This window comes from Berghia stephanieae, chromosome 2 (genome assembly GCF_034508935.2).
Source record: "Berghia stephanieae isolate SIO BIC M18660-M18661 chromosome 2, UCSD_Bste_1.3, whole genome shotgun sequence".
NCBI classification, from domain to species: Eukaryota; Metazoa; Mollusca; class Gastropoda; order Nudibranchia; family Aeolidiidae; genus Berghia; species Berghia stephanieae.
Genome location: NC_088361.1, coordinates 41,009,541 through 41,035,001, shown reverse-complemented (window position 1 = coordinate 41,035,001; position 25,461 = coordinate 41,009,541). Strand labels below are relative to the sequence as shown.

General features: G+C 34.6%; 2 protein-coding genes across 4 annotated transcripts in view; both read left to right on the top strand.

The window, feature by feature from the left end:
* LOC144963659 (methyltransferase-like protein 27) overlaps positions 1-1,989 on the top strand; it is a 9,188-nt gene extending 7,199 nt beyond the window's left edge. For 2 of the 3 annotated variants that reach the window (XM_078897615.1, XM_078897616.1), the window contains exons 4-6: positions 1-115; positions 945-1,037; positions 1,775-1,989. The exon at positions 1-115 is cut by the window's left edge and continues 27 nt beyond it. In XM_078897615.1, coding sequence (XP_078753741.1) covers positions 1-115; positions 945-1,037; positions 1,775-1,959 — 393 coding nt within the window. In that variant the 3' untranslated portion in view covers positions 1,960-1,989. The remainder of the gene's footprint in view (positions 116-944; positions 1,038-1,774) is intronic. The other variant, XM_078897617.1, reaches the window with a different exon arrangement.
* A 7,104-nt stretch (positions 1,990-9,093) lies between these two features.
* The window catches only part of LOC144964883 (sialin-like), a 41,222-nt gene continuing 24,854 nt past the window's right edge, over positions 9,094-25,461 (top strand). Inside the window, exons 1-2 of the mRNA XM_078899614.1 lie at positions 9,094-9,396; positions 23,590-23,825. Of these exons, the coding sequence (XP_078755740.1) occupies positions 9,375-9,396; positions 23,590-23,825 (258 nt within the window). The 5' untranslated portion in view covers positions 9,094-9,374. The remainder of the gene's footprint in view (positions 9,397-23,589; positions 23,826-25,461) is intronic.

The following is a 25,461-nucleotide window of genomic DNA, read 5'->3' as shown; positions in this document are numbered from 1 at the left end:
GATGCCATAGAGCCAAGCCAAGGAATGATGCGAATTTTAGAAAACAAAAAAGTATACAAAAACACCTACCTCGAGTTGCTTGATGGGTCTAGTACGAAATGTCCAATTGCCAAAGGTAATGTTTTCTTGACTATCTCTAAAGAGGTGTGGTCGACGTGCACATATTTGCAGGTATGATAACCCTAATTGTTATGGGCTCATTGTCCTGTTGTTATGGAAATAACGTATTGTGCATTTCAACAATGTTAAACCAAGCCCATAATTGCGTTCGGCTATTATTAAACCTGCAAAGATGTACACGCCGTATGTGGCCATTGCCTCAATCTGGTTTATGTTGGAATGAGGCAGATGCCAGAAAATAAATTGAAAGTTAAAATGACAACAACAAAAAATAAATAAATAAATAAAAATTTTAGTCTTTTTCATCTTAAGAAACTACATTTATCGTCCTCAATGAAGAGTATATTTAGCATACTTTCATTTCGTATTATTATATAGATCTTGGATTCAAAAGTTAGCCTCTACGCGTTCACCTCGACACACTACCGATTTGATAGGGTCAAATATGAAATAAAACGAGAAGTTCTAAATGGAACGGTCAAAATATGGGTAGAGGAATAAATGGAGGATACCAGAGAAGACACCCGATCTAAAATCAAAAGGCGAAATTCTAGAAGTGAACTCTATTGTACAACTCCGCTTACGCCTCTTCGGCTTGTTTTGTTTCGCATTACTGCCTAACAACATTATATTATTAGCTGTTGGCAGAAACAAGTTTGAAGTCTGAACTTTATGTTTTTCCCCATTGCAAATTTCTTTTGTACATTTTTTTACGTCCTTACCATAATTATTAATATGACATAGAGAGATATACTTTTGAATTGTTGAATAACATTTCCACGTTTCAATATTTTAAAAAAAATTTGTGTACTACTGAATTTCAGATACATACGATGTTGCAATTATCTCAGGGGGGATGGGTGAAGGTCACATTCCATGCAAGGGTCTAGATTATTTACCTTATATTGTCAAACCTGGTGAGTATTCTGCACTAATCTGGAAAAACCCATATTTTAAAACTTGGCCAGAAAACTCGTCCTTCAAACATCGATCGATTTAAATGACCCTCATCTTGGAAAAAAAAGACAAACCCGCTCAAACCTGGAACTTCGCGAAGTATAGACTATATTATAGACTTGCATACGTTTATTTCCACGTGATTTCTAACTTTCGTTCGTAAATTATTGTTGCTTTCATTCAATGTTAAAACTATGGTAGAACTTGTTTTTCTCTGAAGCTTGTCAATATCACCCCATTTTAGAAAAGCATATTTTCACGATTCTTGTTAGCTTTGCATTGTTTTACCTGTTTTGTCATTTTATCGTTGTCATTTTGTGCCATTGTCATTGAGAAAAAAGTGCAATATAAAATAGATATCATTATTATTAAATTGCAAGAACAAACATTTTTAAATGTCGTGGAATTTAAGAAAATATTAGTATCAGAATCAGTTTATGGATGACTTTGCAAAATAAGTTTATATACGACGTGTGCATGTCTGCAGGTCTGATAACCCAAATTTTTATGGGCTCATGGTTGTAATAGAAATGCCCCAAAACAACGCAAAATAGTGTTAAGTAAAAAAAAAATATATTAAACCAAGCCCATTATTGCTTTCGGCTATCGGACCTGCATTTATATGCATGTAAGTTAGATAGCATCGGCAGAAATAGCTCTTCGAAGTCACAGTATTTTACTCTTCTATATTTTCCAGAGGGCTATGTTATAATCGTGATGAGGGAGGAATATCTTCACAAGGTAGCCGAGTACAAAGACAGATTAGAGCCTCACATGGACAAGATGGAACTCAATGGGGCATGGATCAAGGTGTCGAGGACAATCATTCCAAAATACTCGTTTGACAATGATGGTGTTTTGTACACATTTTGTGTTAAATAGGAATAAATAAATTATCAATTAATAAGTTAATCATTGCTTTGGAAAAAGCTTTTCTCTCTTGATTTTATTTTATTTCCCCCATAACATTCAGAGAGGGGGGAAGGGGGGGGGGGTGATATCGCTATACATTAACAAAACACATATTTTTCATTTTGGAAAACTTTGAGTTCATATACACATCTATTAACAGTTTTGCCTTTTTGATAAATTAGGAGAGGGGGGGGGGCATGGTAGTACATCGATACATGAAATAAAAATTTCTGGTCAAAATGTGTTTGGGGGAGGGGGGGGGGGGAGAGGGGAAAGGTATTTTGTCATTGCACGTCATTATACTGTAGCTCTTATTCCATAAAGAAAAATAACAGATCATCATAATAATTTTCTGCCTCTCCTCCTTTTCTCCCTCCTCCTCCTCCTCCTCCTCCTCTTCCTCTCCTCTTCCTCTTTCTTCTTTTTTTTTTTTTTTCTTCTTCTTCTTCTTCTTCTTCTTCTTCTTCTTCTTCTTCTTTTTCTTCTTCTTCTTCCTCTTCTTCTTCTCCTATAACTGGTTTTGTTTGTGGCCTTAATGGGACACAGAAGTCGTGACATCACACCACCCTCTCTTCCAGTTCAAAACTCATTGGGCATGTGACCAGGGCCCGCTTAGTCTCTGACTTTGGTCAAGGACCCGAAAAAATCGGATTTCACGCGAGCTGACTAAGCAAGTCCCAGACTAAAATCACGGGACCTTCGGTCTAAGTTTGGCCAAGTTTTAGTCATTTAACGAGGCAAGACTTCAAACTTAGACTGAGACTAATTACTAGGATACATCCTAGCGTCGACAAGATAGCAACTATTTTAGATTATGAGAACGCTTCGATTCGGAAGGAAAATACGTCGGTTACGAATGACAGAGGCAAAAAGTGTCCCGTTGCTATTGAAACTGGCTTTACAAAAACTATAAGATAAGTGCAGATAGATTTCCTGCCCCATCAATGCTTTTGTTTATTCACTTTAACAACGCCCCTATCACATTATCTCATTCGTCTTGTAGTGTTTCATTCATCCTGTTTTGTTGATAAAGGGAAAACCGAATAGTCCTCATTATCTGTTTTCATTTATTAAATTGAAGCTTAAATTCATTGTTATTCATTTCCTTTGAAAATATGAAGGCTGATATTTCTTACATGCCATCATGTACTAGAGAGCGTGATGTTACCAGCAAAAAATAGCCGAATTAGTCACCGTCCTTACAACGCCCACTTCTTGGTTAGAGACAAGAAAAAGTTCATGAAATCCGATTTTTAAAGTCACTTGCTTGGCTTAGGCTTAAGACTAGCAAGTCGTTTACTAGACTGGTAAATAACTAAATCTAGGCTGGGTGGTTACTCTATGAAATAAATTCCTACTTCGAAGAAGCTTGTGTTATTTTGCTCTGAAACTCCTCCGGAAGTCCGGCTATACATTTCTGGTGAGATTGAAACCTGTCATTTTTGACATCACACTTTTGTTCCTATTCATTCGAACGATTTACATACTCTCTTTATACGCTGTTTTATTCACTCGCTTGTTCACTTGTCGAAGAGAGTAATCATTCTTCTTAGTAAACACCCATTGCATCAGGCTTACAGCGGAAATGTCCTTTTGTATTGGGCGTTATGCAATGTGGATTGCTGTTCCCTTGAATTTTACTTCTATAGAAGAAACGAAATTGACATCATTCAGCTATTTATTATTGTTCTTTTTTTTTTGACAGCCGTTTTGTTGATTAGTTCTCACTAAGTTCTATCAGTCCCACTGTAAACGTTTAAGGTTACACATAGTTTTGTGTTTTAGTAAGTTATATCCAGCTGGCGAATGTTGAGAGTATTTTACCTAAACGCATAGCATCAATTGGCTGTCCAAAACGATGACGTGGAATGGAACAATCGATGGGAAAGATGCAACTTAACTTAATCTAATGAACAGATTTGGCGATGTTGTAACATTTCCGTTTCCATCTCTGTACTACAACTAAATGACCATCATAATGGAACTTGGGGGGAAGGGCTGATTAATCCTAGGATGCATGCGTGCTGATTACTCAATCGTGAGCTGATTAGGGATCTGAGTCTGGTCGTTGATTGCTTGAAGGTAGATAAATGCTTTACAACGAGAACGATCTGAATGGCTGACTGACTGACCTATTGATTTACTGATGATGATGATCATGATGATGATGGTGATGATGATGATGATGATGATGATGATGATGATGATGATGATGATGGTGGTGGTGGTGGTAGTGGTGGTGGTGGTGGTGATGATGAAGAGGATGATGACGATGATGATGATGATGATGATGATGATGATGATGATGATGATGATGATGATGATGATGATGATGATGATGATGATAATGATGATGATGATGGTGGTGGTGGTGGTAGTGGTGATCGTGATGATGATGATGATGATGATGATTATGATGATGGTGGTAGTGGTGGTGTTGATGATAATGATGATGATGATGGTAGTGGTGGTAGTAGTGGTGGTGGTGATGATGATGATGATGATGATGATGATGATGATGATGATGATGATGGTGGTGGTGGTGGTAGTGGTGGTGGTGATGATTATGATGATGATGATGGTGGTGGTGGAGGTAGTGGTGGTGGTGATGATGGTAATAATAATAATAATGATGATGATGATGATGATGATGATGATGATGATGATGATGATGATGATGATGATGATGATGATGATGATGATGATGATGATGATGATGATGGTAGTTGTGGTGGTGGTGATGACCATGTAAGTTCGACAGAATTAACACAACGGAAATAATTGTCAAGAGGTTGAGAGCTGTGATAAAAAAAGACGATGGATTTAAATCTTAGTGGTTGTGGGAGGAGGTGAGAAAACAAAAATGATTAGCGAAAAAAATGCTGCAATAATCAATTCAATTTGAATTGAAGTATTATACTTTACTGCCTTATCGAAAAGTGTAAAATATAAAGAGCTCCAAGGTGAAATGATCCGATACGCCGTGTACTTATTTGCAGGCCTGATAACCTAATTCCTTATGGCCTCATCGATGAAACGGAAATCTCAAAAATTGAGGTAAAATATACAATAATGTTAAACTAGGCTCACAGGTGGGTTCGGATGTCAAACCTGTATATATGTACACGTCGATCAGATAGGCTGGGCCCGTTTTCATGAACGCGGACTAGCGCCTAGTCTCTGACTAGTCAAGGACTTGAAAAAAATCGGATTTTATGTGAGCTGACCAAGCAAGTCCCGGGCTAAAATCGCGGCACTTTTGGACTAAGTTTGGCCAATTTTAGTCATTTGCTGAGGCCGGACTTCAAGCTTAGTCTGTGACTAGTTACTAAGATACATAATAGCATCGACACGATAGCAGCTATTTCTAGATTGAGAGAGCTTCGATTCGGAAGGAAAATACGTCGGTTACGAATGACAGAGGCAAAAAGTGTCATGTTGCTATTGACACTGGCTTTAAAAAACTGTAAGATAAATGTAGATCGTGGAAAGTACACATTTTTGTGAGTAAAAACTGTTTTTTAAAACCTGAATCTAATCGGCTCGCAAGTTGCGAGTGAAAAGAGACTCGAAGTTGAAAAGTTTGCTTCAAAGAACAAAATATAAATTGGTTAGAAAGTATAGTGGAGACGTAGACAACAGTTATTCTGCTAGCAATCTGACTGACTGAAATAATGTGCTTCATCAAAACACACTTTCTGTTTTGTTTGTTTGTTTTTAGATTGTTTTGGATTCAATTTGTTTGAGTTTGAATGAAACTGTAATTGGTCTAAATATAGAATTGACAGTCGACCATGGACATCATTGTAGTCTGATTAATCGACAGTCAATATCAAGTGATTTGATTCATCATGGCAAAAATTAAAATATGAAACGGAACGAAATGTTATCTATACCGGATGTGTTGCTAATTTCCTCTTTAGAAATCTTTTGCGTCGAAAGTATCAACGCTGGTATTTTACCTGCCGTCATGTACTAGAGAATTTGAAGTTACTAGCACAAAATGGCCGAATTAGTCACTGTTCTTACAAAGCCCACTTCTAGACAAGAGCCTAGCTCGTCAGAGACAAGAAAACGTTCATAAAATCCGAATTTTTTACTTGCTCTGCTTCGGCTTAAGACAAGCAAGTCATTTACTAGGCTATTAAATAACTAAATCTAGTCCGCTTACATAAAATTGGACCCTAGTTAAGTGTTATATCATTCACTATTTTATTGTCAGTATATATGTCGAATAATTCAACGCTCTGTATACAGGTGTACTCTGATTGTATCGTAAAAAAAATTGGGGTTTACTGTGCAGTGTACAACGATGTGAGAAAGGAAATAATATTGATTTTGTGACTGACACCATTGCTGCAGTGATAATTATAGACAGAATAAATATAGGTTAATAGGTATGTGATAAAAACAATAAAGGTTAAATGCCAGTGAAGTGCAAAGATAAACATCGATATTTATGTACAATACATGAATTGAACACACACGTTATGTGTAATTTCTCGACTGAATCGTGTTATTTTTCATGTTTTAAGATTACGGCTATTAATATAATAATATATATTATATGTACTGTGTAGAAATGTGTTAGATATATTTTATCAGTAAAAAATACAACTTCAAATTTAAACATTCGTCACCTTGACAACGAAACGTGTCACAATTATGCTCAATATCTAAGTACAAATTCAAAAGCAAATATGAATTTAAAAACCTGATTTTGAGAGATATTCAAATTGATTGAAAAAGTCTGATAAAAAATATACCTCTGCAAAACACACACGCGCATACACACACACACAGACACACACACACACATAGACACACACACATAGACACACACACACACACAAACACACATATACACACAGGAGACCAATAAAAATCAAAATCTAATTAGGTACTCTTTTTTTTAGACCAAGTGAAAACATTGTTTGTCCTTGTGCAGCGCAACACTTCTTCAACCATAACACTGGTGTTTATGATATGTAAATCAATGGACCGAATCCAGCATAGGGCCTCCGTAACAGTACAGACAGCCTTCAAGTGTATGTTATAAAACGAAATGTTTTGGGGCACTCAACTGAAACGGTTTTTTAATAAATGAAATACCATTTAAGCTAAACTATTGTGATTAATATAACGTTTAATAGGTATTTAAATGTAATTGAATCCCCTTTGTTAAAATAGGTCAGGAGAGATAACGGCATAAAATATAAAACTTTATTCTACCCATCTCCCTAAATAGTCACGCGTAATGATATCGTGTTTACAATAATAATTTGTGGCGTCAGATTACCAAGCGTAAATTTTACTACAAATCAGATACAAGATTCTTTAAAAAGAAGTACTCTCTATTATTTATAAATGTTTTTGAAGATATCTTTTTACGATTTTTCATTTCTTTGTATTTATTACACGCGCTATTTTTATTGTGCTCAATAACACAACGAGTTTGCGAAAATGTGTTATTGCACGATAAAAATATAACAAGTTTAAAAAATACAAAGAAATGAAAGATTGCGTTCATTCCACCCTTCCAAGTAAGATTATTAGATATTTCATGAAGAAAAACATTTATTGTAAATATAAAACGGTCCTCAATTTACTTCATAAGGTGAACAACAGGCAGCTCTCGTCTCTTTCAGTAAAAAAGTTATTTCAATGTATGTATACAATATTAGGTGTGTATGAGTGTGTGTGTGTGTGTGTGTGTGTAAGTGTGTGTGTGTGTATTTGTAATTTTATGTGTGTTTTCTGACTGGTGTTTGGCGACAGCCTGTTAATTTTATTATTTGGACTCTGTTGAGATTATCTTGTTAAAAAACTAAATTTGTCTCTTTTTTTTACTAGGAGGAAAAACGCTTCTCTTACAAGATTCTTACTGCAATAAAAAATGTAATATGAAGTAAAGCTATACAAACAGATATTACGCAGCGATATTGTCAGTTAACTGCCAAACTCGTTTTAAAAATTTGGCTAGAAATTCTATCCTTCAAATATTGATCGATTAAAACGACCGTCATCTTGGAAAAAAAACAAACCTCCCAAACCGGGGACTTTGCAGAGTCCCAGGTTTCTGACCAAAATTTAAAATACAAATTTTTCCAGAGTATGGCAGTTAACTAACACTGTATAGGAATATTACAATTGTTCGTTTTTCGCTCATGCACATCAAATATTCTTCTTTACTCTACATCTTACAAATTTGTCACTTGATGCAGACGTTTACTCCCTCCAATTTGTAATGAATCGACCATCGAAATAAGTTTTGATGAAATATCGTTGGAATCGATGCGTGGGCTACAGTATGACAGTCGAAACAGTTTTTATAATCGACAAAACGGACCTGTTTAAGGTCAATGCCGACAGAGGGTCAATGTACCCAGGACGGGTAAGGGTCACTGGTCCTGCACTATCTCGAAATCACTTACGTTTGTTTTATTTATGTATTGCTGCTTCAAACAACATTGGAGTTTCACAGTAACGAATGGTTATAAGGGAATAAATTGTTTTGTTATTAAATATATACAACGAATTGATATTCGTGGTCAGGACAAAATATCAAAGTCATTATACGTGATGTGTAAATCATCAATAAAAAAGAGGTATGGCATTGGATTCTGTGATGTCACAAAATCTATACATGGAACGAAATTAACGTCACTCAGCTCTTTGTTATTGGGTTTTAGACAGCATTTTATTGATTAGATCTCACTAAATTTTATTATTAATCACACTATTAACGTTTAAGGTTACACATAGTTTTATGTGTTGGCACTTTATATCCGGCTGGCGGATGTTGTGAGTCTTTTACCTAATCGCATAGAATCAACATGTAAATCAATGCTACAACGATTTGGTGATTTTCTTCTATCAGACACATTATGCTGTCACTACTCCACCGGCATTCTATCATTGCCACAGATCAATGGCCTCAACATAGTAATGTTTGACCTTTCTCATTAGTCCAAGTCCACTCGCCCTCATTCAGCTGGCCGTCGCGCGCACAAACTCAGCAGAAACACACGAGAGCCGTGTGCTCAGCCTATCTATTCCTGTTCAATCGTCTGTTTCCATTCAACAGCTGATGCCACCAAGCAGAATGAACCGTCCATATTATTATTAATTTTTGTTTGTGTTGAATCCGTTCAGAATTTTTCTCTGGGGTTTTCTGGGAATAAAATGAAGTTATTTGAAACGTATCAAAGCCATCGAAATAGGCAAAACGCCTGTAACAAAATGCGTGGAGTGGATTTTGGTTAGTTACTCTGTGCTGATGAATATGCGAGGATAACGCACATCAACGGATTACACACTAGCTACATAGAATCACTACTACTGTTATTACTACCTCTGCGGCCGTGCACTGAACAGCTGATTCAATGGGAGAAATATCTCATGCTCGTAAGTTCTTATGATATCTCTCATTTCGTTTCTTTTTGGATCGGGTATTTAATGTGAATCATCAGGACTTTGATTACAAATAAATTTCTTGTCGATAGACACTTGCTTAGTGTAATCAATTATGGCCTTTAAGAATAAACATTACGTGCATTCTTAATTAAATGAATGTGTTTTTATTGAATGACTACATCGATATCTTATAACTTGTATTACTTATGATTTACACATATAACATCATTAATAAGTAGGTGGTGTTTAAGTCATTCAGTGTTGATTGGTTATGATCGTTATGATCTTGGCTTACCTGTAGCTAATGAACGCATTGCTAAATTTGAATTCGAGCACTGTACTCTTCTTATGGTAAATGAAATGCTTAGAAAAAGAATGCTTTTCTGCTGTGGAATGATGATGATGATGATGATGATGATGATGGCGATGATAATGAGAACAATAATAATAATAATAATAATAATAATAATAATAATAATAATAATAATAATAATAATAATAATAATAATAATAATAATAATAATAATTATTATTATTATTATTATTATTATTATTATTATTATTATTATTATTATTATTATTGTTATTATTATTAATATTATTATTATTATTATTATTATTATTATTATCATACTACTACTGCTACTACTACTACTACTACTACTACTACTACTACTACTACTACTACTACTACAACTACTACTTCTTCTTCTTTCTCTATCTACTACTACTACTACTACTACTACTACTACTACTACTACTACTACTACTACTACTACTACTACTACTACTACTACTACTACTACTACTACTAATAATAATAATAATAATAATAATAATAATAATAATAATAATAATAATAATAATGATAATAATAACAAGTCAAGCCATGCTGTGTTTATCAAAATAAATTATGCTACCGCTTTCCCAGCCACAAACAGTGTGACCTGAAGCTGAACCGGTTCATTGAGCTCTGGTTTTCTATATTATATATCCATAAAGGTCAACACAATAAACTGTTTGTTGGACAACTATTTCCAACGGGAGAGTGATAAACAAAAACAATACAAAAGATAAACGTGACCTTTTATTTAGCGCAATATTCACTAATGTGTTCAAAGCGCTTTATAACCTGAACCAACGACTACATGTAAATTGAAATGCTCTTATGGGCTACTACAGAAACAATGCTTTATAAACAAATACATTTTTCCATTGGTTTTTGGGGAAAGTATTTCACATAACTGGGATGTGATAATGTACCTGCATGAAGCCGAATATTATAACGAGGTTGGCCTCAAAGCCGTCTCTAACCAAACACTCTTTCCTATATTTTAGCCAGAAAACGTTATACCGATCGATAAACAAACCCCTTTATTTAATTTACCAAAATGTCTAAAACTTCTAACAAGTCTCAATTGGGGATTTCATCACAATTAAACATTTTCTGGCGAAAAATGAAAAAAATAGTTTTTAAAATAAATTATTAAATTACAGGATTAATAATTGCAAATATCGCTGATGTATCCTAAATTTAAAATCTGTTTGACCAACATTTGTTAGAAGATTATGTAAAGATAACTCGCCAGATATTTCATGACACATTTTGATAATTTGAGGGATATTTTAATCTATCGATAAAATGAAATGAAAGTTTTCTGTTTGAAATTTAAAATGGTGTTTTGCTACATACAAAAGAGATGATTTACATAAGAAACTGTGAATAATACATAAAACACACACACACATACACACACACACACATTTACAAATAGACACCAATACCACAGACACACACACACACACACACAAACACACACAAAACACACACACCCATATTTATACATAGAAACCAACTCACACATTCACACAACACAAGACACACACACACACACACATACACACATGCAAAACACACACACCCATTTACACATAGAAACCAGCACACGCCCACATAACTCACATATTCACACAACACACACACACACACACACACACACACATCCATATTGTATGTCCAAACAATCATTGGCAACCTACCAATTTGCTACAGAACAATGCTACCATTTTTATGGGTGGTCTGACTTACATCATGTATTTAGGAGAGGAAAAAAAGAGCTTTGATATAGCGCAATATCCACTAAACGTGCTCAAAGCGCTTTACAAGGGATCCCTGGCCCACAGCAACATTTAACATGTAGGACGCGATTTTAGGCCTGTTAGGCGATATTACAATTTTGCGGACAGAGACAACGCTGAGTACGGTGAGAGAATGTGAATAAAGAGCCTTTTCCAATGACTCAACTATGCGCAGAGCGAGGCTCGAACACATGCCCTTCCGATCCGAAAGGGAGTGTCATACCACAAGACCACAGAGCCGCACCTCTAGGAGAATCTGTAAGCATTACCCTATAACCAGTTAACTGGTGTCCTCAGGAAAGACACGTATTTAAAACTTTGGCCATAAAAACTCGCCTTCAAATATCGATCGATTTAAATGACCCTCATTTTGGCAAAAAAATCTCAAACCTGGGACCTTTCCAGAGTACGGTAGTTAACGGATTAAAATAAGAACGTTCTTATCTCAACCAAACGTATTCCTACTCAAACATAGATGCAATATAATTTGAGAAAAGACTGTGATTATATAATCTAAATAAATTTTTTTTGGAGCATTTATATGGTATTTTATCCACTACAAGCGCTCGAAGCGTTTTATCCGGAGTCCCAAACCAACAGCAACACTTAACATGTAGGACGAGTCAATACGCAATTTAGAGTCAACGCTGTTAACACCTGGGTAAGGTGACATAATGTTAGATAAGAGCCTTTTCTGTTGTCTCAACTATACGCCCCTCAGAGCGGGACTCGAACCTTGGACCTTTCGGTCCGAAAGAGAGTGTCATACCGTAAGACCACATAGCCGCATTTAACATTTATAATGTTGTGTAGAACCTTCAGGTCTACCCCCAATAAAATTCACCCCAGTTCTTGGGACGTACCGCTAAAATGTCTTGCTATACATAGATTGAGGTACTATATAATAACCTCTTCGAAATCGGCAGATAGATTTCGACTTTAAAATGATGTTATGTAGACCGATTGTTCGAGTCTTGTCTAAATGGACGTAAACAATATGTAAAAATGATTGACTACACCTCGGAGGATAAAGAATGGCGTGTCACAGGGCTCGGTCCTTGGGTCCATTTTTTCAGACTATTCATGGAGCCATTATCCCATAACATTGCTTCCCATAATTTTCTGTACCACTTCTATGAAGACTACTCTCAGATTTATCAGTCTTTATCGTTTTCGGATATTATTGATGATTGACATTAAGGACGGGATGGTTGAGAACAAACTCCAACGAAACGAATCTAAAACTGAACGTATTTTTATTAGAAAAACACCCAAACAATGCAGTTAGAAATTCGAATTATCAGTTTAAACAAAAGTGAATTGCATTTGTCTACGCAGGTTAGGAATCTTGGGATCATCTTCGATGAAAATATATCCATGTCTTTCCATGTAAATAACGTCTGCAAGTCTTTGAGTTTTGAAATCAAAAGAATATTCCTTGTCTGAAAATTTTAAACTGAAAATGTCACCCAAAAATTAATGGTTTCTTTGGAACTATCAAAACTTGATTATTGCAACTCCCTATAGTCACGTCTCCCACTGAATTTAACTGGTATATTACAACGGGTCCAAAATTCAGCAGCTCGCATAATATATCAAAAATGAAAATTCGATCATATCAGCCCATTTTTGGAAAATTTGCACTAGCTTCTTGTCCACTATAGACGAGGTTACAAAATTGCTTTATTAGTCTTCAAATGCCTTAACAATTTAGCGCCTCTTTATCTTTTTAACTATAATTATTATTATTATTATTATTATATATTTATTATTATTATTATTATTATTATTATTATTATTATTATTATTATTATTATTATTATTATTATTATTTTTATTATTATTATTATTATTATTATCATCATCATTATTATTAATATTTGTATTATTATTCTAAGCATTATTATTACTAAGATTTTCATCATTCTATTTTATAATGCCAATGAGATTATCACCAATGAGGAGTTTTATGACCCGTGCGATGATCCATAACCACAGGCAGCGAATACATAGATAGCAATGATTACTATCTAAATTCCCATATCTAAGAGTGTACCAGAGTTATTAAGTCATATAAAATCAAGTTTTTTGTTGTTTTTGTTTTGTTTTGTTTTTTAAAAACTTATTTATTTATTTATTTATTTATTTATTTATTTATTTAATTATTTATTTATTTATTTATTTATTTATGTATTTATTTATTTATTAATTTATTTATCATTTAATTATTTCCTCTTTTTTTAAAGGTCCTTATACCTGTTTATTGTCGTATTTAAAAGATGGAGATAAATCAAAACTGGCAAAGTGACGACAAACATTGGATGTCTCCCATTCCTGAGGTTTAAAAAAAAATTATAAAAAAATAAAATAAACACTTTTTCAGATCTTCACACTGCTCTAACAAATAATCCGAACAGTTTTTAAATATTTTCTCGTTTCTTTGATTTATTTTAAATACAAAGAGGTTGAAAACAACAAAAGAAGTGTTTTTCACATTAAAAAGTTACTTGGAGCGAATTATTTATTTATTTTCACCTCGTTTTCTTACATTCTCCGACAATGTTGTTTCATCCTGTTGGAATCTTCAGGGAGAATATATATATATATATATATATATATATATATATATATATATATATATATATATATATATATATATATATATATATATATATATCACTATATAGTATGTTACATTGTTTAATGACTCACCTAGAGGATAGGCCACTTGATTGTCTTTAGTCTGGTTTGAAACATCTGAATTATTACTTTTATCAAACCCGACGAATGTAGTTGAATGCTTGAAGGAATACTTAACCCACTACATGAAACCTGTATTGTTTCTGAACTATTGAGGTCAAGTAATAGTGTTGTGGCTTTTGTAACTTAAAGCCGCACTATTTTAAAGTTCTTGGTCGTAGTTTAGGGGTCCAGATAGCTTAGTTGGTAGAGCACTAACTTCACATACATAGGTCCCAGGTTCGATCAGGTGAAGAGGAGTTTTTCCGAAGCCCTATCCGTCCATCCATCAGTAATTGGGTAGAAGTGTCTATTAGTTCTGGTCGAACGTACTTTGCTATTGACCAACGTCCTATCTAATTGATAGCAAACAATTACTATTGTCCGATTAGCGTTATGGAGACCGGAATGAATTCCGGCTCAAAGGGCCTATGATTCAGAGTTACCACATTTTATATGAGTTCAATTGTTTGTTATCGAGTACCTTTAAATCTTTTAAAGTTATATTGGTTAATCGACTTCTTCTTCTTCAAGTACCAAGTCTGTGCCAGACGTCGGTGATCGTGGTATGCCATTCATCTCTATGATCAGATAACCTCAGAAAGCTAATATTACTCTTCTCTTTCTTTGTCACCCAGCTGTTCAAACTATTCAAATATGTTTTTCTTGGTCTACCTTTACTCTTTTTACCTTCTATCTTTCCTGTTAGAGCAAGATGTTCAATACATTTATGTCGATTTAGTTGCCCTAAAAATTGCATTTGTCTTTTTTTTTATTGTACAAATTAATAACGTTTTAGTTTCAGCTTGCTCTAATACTTCTTCATAAGTTTTCATCTCTGTCCATGACATTCTTAACATCCTTCTAGGAAACCACTAATCGACTAAATGAAGTAATTTCCAATAAACAACATGTTGAAACTCACCAAGCCAATAAAGTGCGGCTATGTAGTCTAGTGATCTTTCGGATCTGAAGGTCCTGGGTTCGAGTCTGGGTCTTAGCATAGCTGAGTCCTTGGAAAAGGCTCTTTACTCACATTCTCTCACCGTACTAAGGTGTAAAATGCGTACCACGATTTTGTAACATTTGTCTGCTGTGTGGCCTTTCATTCCACAATATTGACATTTAATTATAGGTTTGTTGGTTTTCTTATACTCAGTATTATTGTCAGTGCTATTTCTTGTTTTGTTTTGATAGGATCGGCTATGGTCTCTATTGAACTGTTTGTTCCATGGTTTGTTACTATGGTCATCCTGTTTCACTTGCGTGTTCCGAGTGATTGATCGGCTCGTTCTATTTGAGTACTGAACTTTAGGTGTACCTGGACTCTGAGCAGCAGCAGCGTAGTATGGTTCCTTCAATGTTCTGCTAAGGGGTGTCAATGGATGTGCGCTGTTAAAGTTTTCTGCGTAGATTTTTAATTTGTCCAAGTTTTCTGGCTTTCTCTCTTTAAAGAATGCGACTAAATCTGGGTTGCAAGCTTGATAGATTCGATTCTTCAGCGTGAGATAGCAAAGGCCTGCAAAGTCGTCTTGTTTTACGTTTGCCAACTCAAGCCACCGATTTAGAAATTGAGTAATTCGGTTCACGAATGTATTAAAGTCTTCTCCACTTTCCGGTTTTGCAGTGTGAAACCTTTCCTGGTAACCATCTTCCGTTAATCTAAATCTTTTTAGTAGAGCGTCTTTAATTTTTCCATAGTCATCTGCATCTTCAGTTGTTAAGGTATAGAAAACTTTTAGCGGTTCTCCAGATAAGCAGTTAATCAAGGCTGTGGCCCATTTGCTTTCTGGCCAACGATAACCTTTAGCCTGAACTTCGAATCGGTGTAAGAAGGATTCTAGACAGTCTGAGCGTTCATCGTATGTTGGCATGCGTGGAAGTTTCACGAAAAATTCATCACTATTATTATGTTTTCTTTCATGACCGGTTTTTGTTTTTTCAATTTCCAGCATCATTTGGGTCCTTTTGGTTTCTTCTTCTGCTAAAGCTATTTGTCTTTTTAGTTCCCTTTCTTGGACTCTTTCTTCTCGTTCTTCTCTACGTATTCTTTCTTCATGTTCTTTTTCTTCTCTACGAATTCTTTCTTCATTTTCTTCTCTACGAATTCTTTCTTCATTTTCTTCTCTACGAATTCTTTCTTCTTTTTCTTCTTTTATTTTCTCTTCGCACCATGAAAATATTCTTTCCTGGGTTATTTCTAAGTCCTTTGCGAGACTTAAGTATCTTTTATATGCTCCCATTTTTGCAATAAATTAGTTACGATGTTTTATATATATTATATTGACAGGATACTGTTACTGACTGTTTTATTTATTTACACTTACTGGAATGAACTGTTCTATTTTTAGAAATCTCTCTCTCTTATTTCAACTTATTATGTATGTTGAATTTGATGCCTTTTATCGTTATATCTTATAAAGCAATGTGTCAATACAATGCGGAGTTATTATGACTTGTGTCAATAACAATGTGTCAATCGCGTGTACTCTAAACTATGTTACTACGAAAAATGTATCACCAATGTGTGTGACTCGTCGTTAGTTTGTGTACAATTATTCGCAATGACGCTAATATACTAGAGTGTGATAACAATAATAGGATGCCAAAATAATCCCAAGTTATCTATCACTAAATATAACACGACGGCCAGTAGACTCCTTTTATTATTATTTAGTTTTTAAAGACTCACTTTTCAGAACATAATATATAAGTGGTTTTCGGTAACAGTAGTATGCCAAAAATGTATTTAAAACAAATCACTATGCAAAACAAATCACGATGTCTATAGTTACTATGTGATGCCCAACTCATGTAAAAGAGAATAATGAAGGATATATTTACCAACTCAGTTCGTGGCTGGGACCTCTCTCTTGTTCAATGGTTGTTCAACAATTGTAATTAGGCATTGAAGAGTGTTTAACAGTGATGTCTGAAATACAAAACAATAAAATATCGTAAGATTTACAATAGTTACAAAATATGTTCACAACACTGAGTGATTGGATGATAGGTGAATGAATCGTTATGGAATGTAAACATATTGAAAACAATTCATGAATGAGGCAAACAACAAAATGAAATGAGTGATATAATAACAAAGTGGACAAGGAATGAATGAATGAATGAAAAACTGAGTGTATAAATGAATGAATGAATGGATAATGTATGAATGAAAGAATGAAGGGAGGAATAAATGTATGAATGATTGGATAAATGAGTGAATAAACGAATGAATGGATGAATGAATGAATGAATGAATAAATAAATAAATGAATGAACAATGAATGAATGAATGATTTATAAATGAATAAATGGATGAAGGAATGAATCAATAAAATGCTATTCAATTTGAATGAAAGAATGAATGGATAAATTGCTATTCCATTTAAATGAAGAAATGAAAAAGAAAAAAAATTAATCCTGTAAATAGGGAGTTCAATTAAAATATGATCAAGTGGGGCAATTAAGAGTTTTACAATTTAAACTTTAAAGTTAGATGAAATAGATATAAGTAACTAAATAAATTCAATTCTTTATATGTGTCCCCTCCAAAATGTCATGGTCTCAAGTGAGTAAAGAGCTACTCGACTATGCATAAAGATATATGTAGAATGAGGCCCCAGAATTTACTAGTTACTATAAATGAAAAACAATTAACGATTTGTTTACAATGAAATAAAAATAATGATGAAATTTAATTAAAAAAGATAAACAGTGATCGTGGCAGTTACAAATAGAGATATGAATATTTTACGTAACTTATGATAATATGTCAGGTTCGTAAGTTTACGTTTCCAGGCAGTTGATGGGCTTGGATGATCTATTCCTCTGATAACAGGATCGGACTCGTAAAATTCCACTTCCAGGCAATTGGTAATGGTTTAATATGTAATCCTTTGACAGCGGGCTCGGGTTTGATCCTTGAAGTTTATACAATCAAAGTTAAAAGCTCCGGCGTCTTAATGGTGTAGATATAATATCTACAAAGTCCCAAAAGATAAAAATCTTACAGTATATAGAAGGAATAGAGCGACTGGCCGTCCGGCATAGATTGTGGAGAGAAAGTGAGTGTAGAGTGTTAGACCTATCAGCTTTTATAATAAGTGGCTACGTGACAGAATGTAGAACGAAAAGTATTCACTAATTAGAAATTAATTCGAGGGAAGGCTATAAAAGGAAAGACGATCTAATATTAGAAGGTAAAGTTTATCTAAGCCTATCGAAATATAACTGGAGTGAGATGAATTCAGTTCTTAATAAAATAAAATTTAATAAGATAATTGTGAACAACCTTTACTGTGACAGCTGAGTCCTTGGAAAAGGCTCTTTACTCACATTCTCTCACCGTACTAAGGTGTAAAATGCGTACCTAGCCGTTAACAGCGTTGTCTCTATGCGAAAAAAAATGCAATATTGCCTAACAGGCCTCATGTCTTGTGCTACATATTACGTGTTGCTGTTTGTCAGGGAAAGCGCTTTGAGCACGTTTAGTGAATATTGCGCTATTTATATAAGCTCAAGTTTTATTAATTTAAAAAAAAGGATAACTATGCATAGATCAGCAATTATTTAGTAATGGACCATAACTTTATCGAACAAGTTGCATGCAACTGGATTCAGTAGTCTGATGTCACGCCGCCCGGCAACGGCGGCCATCTTGGTTCTAAACAAAGAAAACCATTACTATTTATTCTTCATGCTGGCTAGAACTTTTCATATGCCTTGTGATCAGAATGTGTAAAAGTCAGAACATGATCAAATTTATGTTTTTTTTCCCTCTGGATACGCTTTTATGCTCGGCGGGGAAATATTTTATACGGGCGTCCGCCATTGTTCCGATAGTTTAGAGCCAGTGTTACTAAGTTACCATGCGTCATAAGGAAGTAAGTGACGTTACGACTGTTGAAGAGTATTAAGTATGTATATTTCACGTTTAAGAATTCGAGATAAACTCTGGGTCCAAAGTGAAGACGCCAAAGTATCTGCCTTCAGAATAATTGTGATAACGAACTCGGTTCAAGTATTTTAATGATCCATACAAACAAATAAAATGCTGAATTTTTCATTTAAAATATTTATTCATCTTCAATCATTGTATGCACAAGGGCTGACATGACGTAAATACCAAATTTATATATAGTGCACAGGCTGGACACTCTCCAAAAACTCGCTGGACACGTGAAATGATCTCGCGGGCCGGATCTAGTTCACCAGGTTATTTTGACTGGCCAGCAAGATTGTACAGACCTGCTCTAATACATTATTTCATTTTATCACCAAATTTCAGTGCTCTAGCCGATAATTTTTGGTCTGGTTCTGCAGAACCGTTTATGTTGTTGTTGTTGTTGCTGCTGCTGTTGTTGTTGTTGTTGTTGTTGTTGTTGTTGTTGTTTTGAATATAAGAAATATAAAAACAATTTAAAAAAAAACAAAAAAACTCACCAAAAACAATACCAACCAATCGGGCAAGATCCACAAAATGAGCTGAAATCGCTTTAAAAGGAGTCCCAATCTAACAGTAACACCTAACATGTAGTGCAAGACTTTACGCCTTAAAGGCGCTACTGCAACGCTCTTACCAGTGAGAAAAGATTACTTTCCAAGGACTCAACGTTGTGACGCTCAAAGCGGGACCCGAACAAGGCACCATACCGCAAATCGACACATAGGCGATCATTGCTGCTTTGCTATCTTTAGCATGATGCGAGGAAATAATAGACGGATGAGAAATTAGAAACATGGGCATCGCCTAGCTATATTGATTTATTGTAGAACATGAAAAGTTCAAGGTAGAGTTATCAGCTGCCTACAAGCCGATTTTATATATATATATATATATATATATATATATATATATATATATATATATATATAAACATATATATATATATATAGGTATATATATATATATATATATATATATATATATATATATATATATATATATATATATATATATATTATATTTGTATGTGTATGTGTATTTGTGTGTTTTTTTTGTTTGTGTGCGTATTGCTAGGCTGCGCCTGTCCGTCATTATTTTTAAAATCACTCTCTCACAACATGTTAGTACTGAAGAGTTATTATCTTGTAACTTGTTTATATCAAAATAAATGAACGCATTTATGTTTATCTACAATGAACAAAATGGTTACAATTGTTATTCCAGTTTATGTTTATCTACTGTTGACAAATATTTACAACTACTATTCCACATTATTTACTTATGGTAAATAGATCTACAAATCATGTGTCCCTTATTAAGTTGTGCTCTCGCCGGAAAGAGATAGTGGTCAAATCGATAGACGAAAATGTGTAGTTTGTTTCACACAGGCATGATTATTGTAAAGCGCTTTGGATACGTTTAGTGGATAGTGCGCTGTGTAAAAAGCTCAAGTTATGATTATAGCACGTATTCACGTGTGGCTATGTGGTCTTGTGGTATGATACTCGCTTTCGGACCGGAGGGTCCTGGCTTCGAGTTGAGCGCATAGTTGAGTCCTTGGAAAAGGCTCTTTACTCACATTCTCTCAGATGTAAAATGAGTACCTGGCCGTTAACAGCGTTGTCTCTGTCGGAAAAAAAATGTAATGTCACCTAACAGGCGTCATGTTTCGTCCTACTCGTTAAGTGTTGTTGTTGATCAGAGACCTATTGTAAAGCGCTTTGAGCACGTTTAGTGGATATTGTGCTCTATAAAAGTTCAACTTTATTTTTTAAAATGCTCTTTCTACTCGAGAATGAAAGTTTTTAATAGGGAGATCTGAAATTTACGTTTATTTCACTAACATGATTGTGTCCGCGAAACCCTCGATTTCCTCTTGGGGTCACAATCTTCCTAACGAGTGATAGTTTATAAAATTGTTATCATTTTACTTCATTTGCGCTTTACGTTTGCTATCTCTATGAAGATAAAGCTAAATGTATACTAGACCTAGAAATAATTCAGTCTGCGATCTGAAACAAAAGTAAGTTTAGGTTGATGATCTTTAATTATTACTGTAGAAAAATGTCAAAATCGATTCATCACCTTGAAAAAGTTATCTTCTAAGTGGCTCAGCGGTACGGTCTTTGCTTCGTACTCGAAAGGTACCGAGTTCGATCACCCGCCGCTGCGCTGTGTGGCCTTCAGCAAGTCACCTCGCCCTTGCTCAAATTGCGGCGCTGACGCCTGGGTTATTCCAGTCTTCCCTTGGAAAAGACCCTAAAGACAAATTTTCCCTATGGGATGAATAAAGGGAATTTGAGTGTTTTTAATTTTTTTAATGGGAGTATGATAGTCATAAAAAATCACATTCGACGCCAATTTGATTGTGTATTTCTGAAAAAGAATAAGTGACTGGTGACTGTTTGAGCTACACGTCGTTGTTCTACAGATCAATTGAAACGGGAACAAAAGTATGATGTAAAAAAAAAAAAAAAACCCAACTGGTTCCAATAGCATTGGAAGTGTAAAACCACTCTTCCGGTAGACTGGATACACATCTCATGTAATTGATCTTTTAGTTTCAGAATCTTTCAGATGGCATCTTATTTTTTTGGTTTAGATAAATGCTGGTCGTCAATAAAGATCATTCATCCACGCTCTTTTGCGTCCTGTTATCATAAGAATCTGCCCATACATCCTGCTATTAAAATAGTTATGCGACCTTATGATTCAATATGTAACCTACTCATTATTAGTCATCCGGAGGACTGGATACATAATATTATACAATTCCAATGAGTTTGAAACCAGAAGAAGTGAATGTGTGACATCAAGACATCTCTACCTTATTTGTAACCCTTTTCTGCGATTTGTTATTTTTAAAATAAGATTTTGACTGTATCTTATATCCTGTGACAACGGAGTGAAGCTCTATATAAATGCTATTTATTATTATTATTATTATTATTATTATTATTATTATTATTATTATTATTATTATTATTATTATTATTATTATTATTATCATCATCATCATCTTTACTGATGCACTATTGATTTATGTGATATTGATATTTTCCTTTTTGAAGACCTAGAAGTAATTTTGCGTATGAGTGTATACTAATGTCAAACAGAAAGTTGTAGACTAGTTATGAGGCACGAGGATGTTGTTGCTCATCTTATTTATTATATGTGACCCCTCGCCTCAAAACGGTATTATGTCGGAATAATAAAGATGCTGAAAATAGAATTTATAGCCAGAAATCTCAGACTCGCGTTGAGTCTGTATGTTTTGTTGAGAAAATTGAATATCATAATTTAGTGCGCTGAATACCAACAATTCAAAATTTTGACCAGTCTAGCTTTAAATTGACATTTTAGCATCTGGTTCATCCCGACATAATACCGTTTTGAGACGATGTGTCACATATAATGCGTGCTCTGACCAGAATATACTTATTTGGCACATGTATTTGTAATTATCTGCCTTGGTTAATATCGAAGTAAAAGTGGAAATAGTCAAAACATTTTGTTTTAAGAATTACTTTATTTTAACGATACTGAGAGAATCTTACAAAACGATTAGTCAATATAGAGGCTTTACACACTTGACAAAAGGATTTTTAAAAAGATAGCTGCATTTACCACCCACAAACTGAGGAGAGTAAAATCTTCTCTAAAACATAGAATTCAATCTAGTTTTTTGAAATGGCAAAACTGTCCGAACAAATTTGAAATATTATTAGAACTAAAATTCCATAATCTGAACTTAAAATTCAGCATTTCACCACTTTGAGGCGTTATATAATAAAGTTATATTATATTATATGACCCGCCGTCGCTAAGCGATATGATGTCGGAATAAACACTAAATGCTGGGAATTGAATTTTCAGACACAAATATGAAACTTGGGGGTTATGTTCTGTTCTTTATGATGGAAAATAAATACAATTTATTAAAACGAGCATTTATATAATGTTATATCCAATAAACGTATAAAAGCGCCTTACGAGGGATCCCTAGCCAACACGTAACACGTAGGACGAGACATGATATCCGAGTACGATGAGAGAATGTGGGTAAAGAGCCTTTTCCAAGGATTCAATAATGCGCCGCTCAGAGTGGGACTCGAACCCTGGACATCCGATCCGAGGGCGAGTGTCATACCACTGGACCACATAGCCGCACATTGAAAAATATTGAAGATTCATGTTTCTTATCATTTTAATTCCAAGTTTACATTTCGGTTTCCGATACAACCCGAAATAATATGTCTTAAGATGGCGGATCATATATTAAATAACTGGCGGACCAGATGCTGTATACTTGACGTGTCAGTAATTAATTATTGGAATTCTATTGATTTCATCTACAGCTGTACCACTATGGAAATCGGCCCGTTTGACACTCGCTTTCTTCGCGTTCTTTGGCTTCCTCTTGTTCTATGCCCTGCGGGTAAACACTGGATTCGCCATCGTGTGCATGGTAAATCACACAGCAATACGCCACCATGATGGATCTCACAATAAGACAAGCATCTCTGTGTCCCAATGCAATACCAACGATGGAGGAATCACCCAAATCAAGAATGGAACATCGATAAAAAAGAAGGTAACTGCTATAAAATAATATGTATGATAAATTCGCAATATTATAAAAGCCATTCTGCGGTAAATTTATTGACAACACAATCGATCAGGAGTTTCGTGACCCGAAATTGAATCATACATGTTTTACTACATAAAATAAGATAGAATACAACTTGATAGATACATAAATACAGAAGCAAACGGTTTTGTTTTTCTTCTTTTTTTTCTATAAATTTTTTTTCTCTCCAGTAAAACATTTTTTCCCACTATGCGACCCTTTGATTGAAGGCGGCAGATTTTTAGATAAGAACTTCTGACAAAATGAAAAAGATGTTTGTTGTTTGCGGTTAATTCGTTTATAAGAAGACTATGCGCAATTCCTGTTCTTCAGCTTATTGCATACAGTCCGTTCCAGATCGCATTAAAACCATTCATCATCATCAGCCTCATTTAACAAAGTGATGAACATTTGTGTCAAAAGTCTTGTTTTTTAAATGTGTAGACCCGTGGCCTTCTATATAGCTATGGTCGTGGTAGATGTTTAAATAAATCAGTATAAAACACAGATCAAACACGATTCTCAGACTGAGACTGACTCCATTCGTCGCTTGACCTGTCCTTACATTCTTCACAGAGAAAGACGTAATTCACACCAAATCACTTGACCCGTGTGTCAACGGTATATCAAAGGACATTATATCTTTATAGATTTCCATAACAGTGTCAAGGTCCAAAGGCAATAAACAATAAACCGATATCGACTGACCTGCGTAATCGGAAACTATTTGAATCAGGAAATGGCAAGTATTATACTATGTGTGCCACGAAACACGTGGGAGGAAGAGGACAAAGAGGACAATGATTAATATTTTAACATAGAGGATTTTAAAAAGTGCAAGTCTGACCTTAAGTTTCCCCAAAGTAAACTAAACAACTGTTAACGCCCGTCCCACAAATGTTATGAACTCTGGTACCCTGCACTCTTCAAAACCCTTTTCTCTTTTTACTCTCTGGATTTCAACATTGACATCTAAAAATACAAGTTTTGCCATGAAAAATGTGCTAAATATCAATTAATATAACAGATTTAAAATGACCAATAGACTAGAAAAATGTACTGACCATTGCTGTCCATCAGCCAAATAAAAAAAAATTGCAACTGCGATACAGAGTTCCATTCACTAAACGGGAGAAAAAGTCTTTCCATGTTTTTTCAAGAAGAAAAGCTCACTTCTTTTTCCGGTTCACAGATCTGAAAAAGTGTGTATGAATCAGTGCCAGACAAAACATGACAGAAAAATACAAGAAAATTAAAACGACCCAAGATATCAGCGTATCATATATTATTCTTTCTTGCTTTGTCTGGCACTGTTTCATAAGCTCTTTTTCCAATTTTACCTTACACCAGTACCTGCTTCCTAGTTTGTCCATTTGATATTCTGGCACGACTATCATTTTGATCAGCGTTGTTCAGTTTTAAATGTATGATGTCATGTACATAAATAAATCGTTTTGTGTTCCTGCTCTATGCTCATTGTTTTGGGTCATTGACATTTTATACAAAACAGGTTTTGCATCAGAAGCCTGGACAAAATGATAATGTCAAGTCGTGGACTGAGAAATAACGGGTTCTAGCTCCACTTTTGAAATGTTTTGAG